This window comes from Eriocheir sinensis, chromosome 42 (genome assembly GCF_024679095.1).
Source record: "Eriocheir sinensis breed Jianghai 21 chromosome 42, ASM2467909v1, whole genome shotgun sequence".
Taxonomy (NCBI): Eukaryota; Metazoa; Arthropoda; class Malacostraca; order Decapoda; family Varunidae; genus Eriocheir; species Eriocheir sinensis.
Window position 1 is genome coordinate 14,047,189 of NC_066550.1, and position 5,000 is coordinate 14,052,188.

The 5,000-nt window shown below is 51.7% G+C and overlaps 1 protein-coding gene across 1 annotated transcript in view; it reads right to left on the minus strand.

Annotated features, from left to right (window-relative positions):
* Positions 1–5,000, minus strand: part of LOC127010118 (proto-oncogene tyrosine-protein kinase ROS-like) — a 40,370-nt gene that overhangs the window by 16,540 nt on the left and 18,830 nt on the right. The window contains exons 6-11 of the mRNA XM_050883951.1: positions 4,750–4,854; positions 4,009–4,157; positions 2,822–2,940; positions 2,020–2,142; positions 1,366–1,669; positions 629–883 (exon numbers count right to left, since the gene is read on the minus strand). Coding sequence (XP_050739908.1) covers positions 629–883; positions 1,366–1,669; positions 2,020–2,142; positions 2,822–2,940; positions 4,009–4,157; positions 4,750–4,854 — 1,055 coding nt within the window. The remainder of the gene's footprint in view (positions 1–628; positions 884–1,365; positions 1,670–2,019; positions 2,143–2,821; positions 2,941–4,008; positions 4,158–4,749; positions 4,855–5,000) is intronic.

Here is a 5,000-nt window from a genome sequence, read left to right on the forward strand (position 1 = left end):
GGAGGAGGAAGAAAGGAAGGAAGAAAGGAAGGAGGAGGGAGGAGGAAGGAAGAAAGGGAAGGAAGGAAGGAAGGAAGGAAGGAAGGAAGGAAGGAAGGAGTAAGGAAGGGAGGAAGGAATGGAAGGAAGGAAGGAAGGAGAAAAGAAAAAGAAAAAAAAAGAAAAATAAATAAAAAGAAAATGAAGGGAGAGAAAAAGAGAGAGAGAGAGAGAGAGAGAGAGAGAGAGAGAGAGAGAGAGAGAGAGAGAGAGAGAGAGAGAGAGAGAGAGAGAGAGAGAGAGAGAGAGAGAGAGAGAGAGAGAGAGAGAGAGAGTGACAGAATGAGAGACAGGAAGTGAGAGGGAATGAGAGGAAGGGATTAGTGAGAGAGGTGTGAGAGAGAGAGAGAGAGAGAGAGAGAGAGAGAGAGAGAGAGAGAGAGAGAGAGAGAGAGAGAGAGAGAGAGAGAGAGAGAGAGAGAGAGAGAGAGAGAGAGAGAGAGAGAGAGAGAGAGAGAGAGAGAGAGAGAGAGAGAGAGAGAGAGAGAGAGAGAAAAACAAAAACATTGCATTCCCTTCCTTCCTCTCCCTTTCCTTCCCCTCTTCCTCCTCCTCCTCCTCCTCCTCCTCTTCCGCCTCCTCCACTTACCCATCCAGAGACACAGCCAGCATAGCGTTCTTCCGCCGATCCGCTACCAGGACTTGAAAATTTGGAGGGTCAAGCACCAGTCCACCCAAGTCTGAACCTTCCAAGACCCTCCGTGGCCCTCCTCCTCCTCCTCCTGATGTGCCTCTTCCTCCTCCTCCTCCTTCTTCTTCCTCTTCTTCTTCTCCTCTTCCATTTGGGTTGAGGTCAAGGCGGTAGAGTCCAGGTTTGAGGTCCTCCGAAATCCACCAAATGTATCTGTGTGTGTGTGTGAGAGAGAGAGAGAGAGAGAGAGAGAGAGAGAGAGAGAGAGAGAGAGAGAGAGAGAGAGAGAGATTAAAGTTAGCTCTATCTTTCTTTTCTTCCCCTCTCTCTCTCTCTCTCTCTCTCTTCCAGTTCCACTTCCACTCCTTCCTCTGCTCATCCCTATACTGTCCAAACCCCTTATGCAAGAGTTAACCAGCATCTTCACTCTTTCATCCCTTAAATATACTCCCCTCCATACCTCCTCCCCTTTCTCTCCCTTCCCCTTCCCTCCATACTTCCTCCCCTTCTCTCCCATTTATTCCTCTGCTCATCCCTATACTGTCCAAACCCCTTATGCAAGAGTTAACCAGCATCTTCACTCTTTCATCCCTTACACTTCCTTCCATACCTCCTCCCCTTTCTCTCCCTTCCCCTTCCCTCCCCTCCTCCCCTTCCTCTCTCCCCCCACCCCTTCCCTCCCCCCCCAGACTCACCCATTATAGGGATCGACCTGCAAATGCCGCGCCTCATACTTCAGCTCCCCATGGACCAGAGTCGGACCATCCCCCACGAGTCCGGACCGCCAGACCTGCCAGACCTGCTCAAGTGGACTCTGCAGGCGGATCACGTAGTACAGGTGTCCATTCAGCCAGTCCACCGAGAGTCCGAGCGGAAGTCCGTGGAGCTGTTCGGCGGAGAGGACTGTTCTGAAGCGGTTCGTCGGAGGGTGGAGTTGTAGGATCGATCCACTCGTGTCGCTGATGTAGACGATTCCGCGGTGGATGTGGACTGCCATGCCTGGGTGGAGGGGTGGAAGAGGGCAGAGGGGAAGGAAGGGGAAGCGGAGGGAAGGTTAGAAGGGAAGAAGAGGGAAAATGAAGGGAAGGGAAGGGAAAGGAATGGAAAGGTAGGGAAGGGAAGGGAATGGAAGGGAAAGGAAGGGAAGGGAAGGGAAAGGTAGGGAATGGGAGGGAAAGGAAGGGAAAGGGAAGGGGAGGGAAGGAAAAGAAGAGAATGAGATATATATAATTTTTTAACCCATTGTAGACATTTAATCCCATACTAGACACATATAAAGCATTCAAACCCATCCAAAACACACACACACACACACAGGGTATTTAAACATATGAGGTATTTGAGCCCACCTGTGATGGCGTGCCTGCGAGAGGTGTTGTATATGTGCTGCAGGGGGTCAATGGTGTCCAGGCCCAGCTTGAGGAGACTGGCGCCAGAGGTCAGGAGGAGGTAACCTTGCCCATCGTCCACCGCTGAGAGACACAGGTACAGAACGTGTTGGTGGTGGTGGTGGTGGAGAAAAAAAGAGGTGGATGGGTTAAAAAGAGAGAAAGAGGAAGAGGAGAGAGAGAGAGATTAAAGAAATGAAACAGAGGAAGAGGAAGAGGAAGAGGAGAGAGAGAGAGATTAAAGAAATGAAACAGAGGAAGAGGAAGAGGAAGAGGGGCAGGGCAGAGGAAGAGAGGTAGGGAGAGGAAGAAAGGAAGGGAAGAGCTCATTAGTGGAAGAGGGGAGGTGAGGAGGAAGAGGAAGAGGTGGAGGAGGAGGAGGAGGAGGGAGTGGAGAGGAAGAGGAAGAGGGGAGGAGGAGGAGGAGGGAGTGAAGGGAAGTTACCTGCTATGATGGAAGAATGGAAGAGGAGGAAGAGGAAGAGGAAGAGGAGGAGGAGGAGGAGGAGGAGGAGGAGGAGGAGGAGGGAGTGAAGGGAAGTTACCTGCTATGATGGAAGAATGGAAGAGGAGGAGGAGGAGGAGGAGGAGGAGGAGGAGGAGGGGGGGAGTGAAAGGAAGTTACCTGCTATGATGGAAGAATGGAAGAGGAGGATGAGGAGGAGGAGGAGGAGGAGGATGACCAGGACTGTATATTAATTAATTTCTCCATTAATTAAGAGAGCGGTTACCTGTTAATGACCCCTCTCTCTCTCTCTCTCACCTGGTGCATTGGGGTAGGTGGTGACGGTGGTGACGCGTGGGGGACCCTCGCCGCGGTGGTTGGTGGAGGTGAGGTTCAGGATGTAGGTGGTGTTGGGGCTCAGCTGGGAGAGCACGTACCTGGTGGTGATGAAAAATGGTGATGAGGTGGTGGTGAGTGGTGATGAAAATTGGTGGTGAGGTGGTGTTGAGTGGTGATGAAAATTGGTAGTGTTGAGTGTTGATGAAAATTGGTGGTGTTGAGTGGTGATGAAAATTGGTGGTGTTGAGTGGTGATGAAAATTGGTGGTGAGGTGGTGTTGAGTGATGAAAATTGGTGGTGTGGTTAGGTTTGCTATTCTTGGTGGTGATGAATATAGGTGTGTTGGTGGTAGTGGTGATGAAAATTGGTGGTGAGGTGGTGTTGAGTGGTGATGAAAATTGGTGGTGAGTGGTTAGGTTTGCTATTTTTGGTGGTGATGAATATAGGAGTGGTGATTTTAATTCCAATGGTGGTGGTGATGAAAATTGGTGATGAGGTGGTGTTGAGTGGGTCGTGTAGAGTATTATGGTGGTGATGATTTTACTTCCATAGTGGTGGTGGTGGTGATGGAAACTGGTGGTGATGAAAATTGGTGATGAGGTGGTGATGAGTGGGTGGTGTTGCTATTTTTGGTGGTGATGATCTCAATGCCATAGTGGTGGTGGTGGTGGTGATGAAATTGGTGATGAAAACTGGTGGTGATGACAAATGGCAGTGGTGATGAATTTCCTGGTGGTGATGACAACTCCAAACTTCTCCTTATTCATCTCCTCTTACTCATCTCCACTCATCTCCCCTCATCTCCCTTTAACCATCCACTGTTCCCTCATCTCCACACATCTCCATACTCATCTACTCATCTCCCCTCACCAACTACTCTCATAATCTCCCCACTCATCTCCACTCATCTCCTACTCATCTCCCCTTACCAACCACTTTCTCATAATCTCCTCGCTCATCTCCACCTCATCTCCCTTCCACTATCTTATCTCCCTTAGTCTCCATTTTTACCTCCCTTTCATCTCCACTCATCTCAAACTCATCTCCATTCACCTCCATCTTATCTTATCTCCCTTATTTTCCATTTTTATCTCCCTTTCATCTCCACTCATCTCCAACACTCATCTCCCACTCACCTCCACTCATCTCCAGTCATCTCCACTCACCTCCTCTCCTCCTGGGCGTCAATGTTGTCCCTAATCTCCCTGCCGCCTTTCTTCGCCCTGAGGTACAGCGTGTAGAAGATAAGGTCACCCCCGGGGCTCACAGGGGGTGCCCAGGTCACCTCAACGCGTGACCCATCCAGGGGGACCGCCTCAGGGGGGAGGGAGAGGGGGTTAGGGGGGGGGAGAGGAGAGAGGGGAATGTATGGAGGACTGGGACTGGGGAAGGAGGGGGGAGGGAAGGAGGGGGTTAGTGGGGGAAGGGAAGGAGGGAATGTATGGAGGAGAGGAGGGGGGAATGTATGGGGGAGGGAGGGAGGGAAGGAGGGGGGATGTATGGGGGAGGGAAGGAGGGGGGATGTATGGGGGAGGGAAGGAGGGGTGAATGTATAGGGGTGGGGAAGGAGAGGGGAATGTATGGGGGAGAGGAGGGGGGAATTATGGGGGAGAGGAGGAGGGGAGAATGTATGGGGGAGGGAGGGAGGAAAGGAAGGGGGAATGTATGGGGGAGGGAAGGGAGAGGAAAGGAGGAGGTGAAGGAGGGAGAATGAATTGGGGAGAGGAGGGGAAGGAAAGGAGGAGGAGGAGGAGGAGGGAGAGGAAAGGAGGATGTGAAGAAGGGAGAATGTATTGGGGAGAGGAGGGAGAGGAGGGGAAGGAGGGAGAATGTATGAGGGAGAGGAGGGAGAGGAAAGGAGATGAGAGGTAGAACACAAGAAGTAGTGTGTGTGTGTGTGTGCTCACCGTGGGCGGCGTTCTGGGCGGGCCGGAGTCCAGGGTGCTGATGTACGGGCTGGCGGCTGACAGGATGGGCGCGTGGCCGGCCAGCACCACCCACGCCACGCGGAACTGTGTGCAGGGGAAGACGAGGTGTTGCTGTTAAAGATTTTTTACTCCCTCCTAATAGGGGGCAGCACTTGTTGTTTTGTCAACATATCAGACAGAGATGCCACATCATCTCATCAACAACCGACATTGGACATTTTTCTTAATTT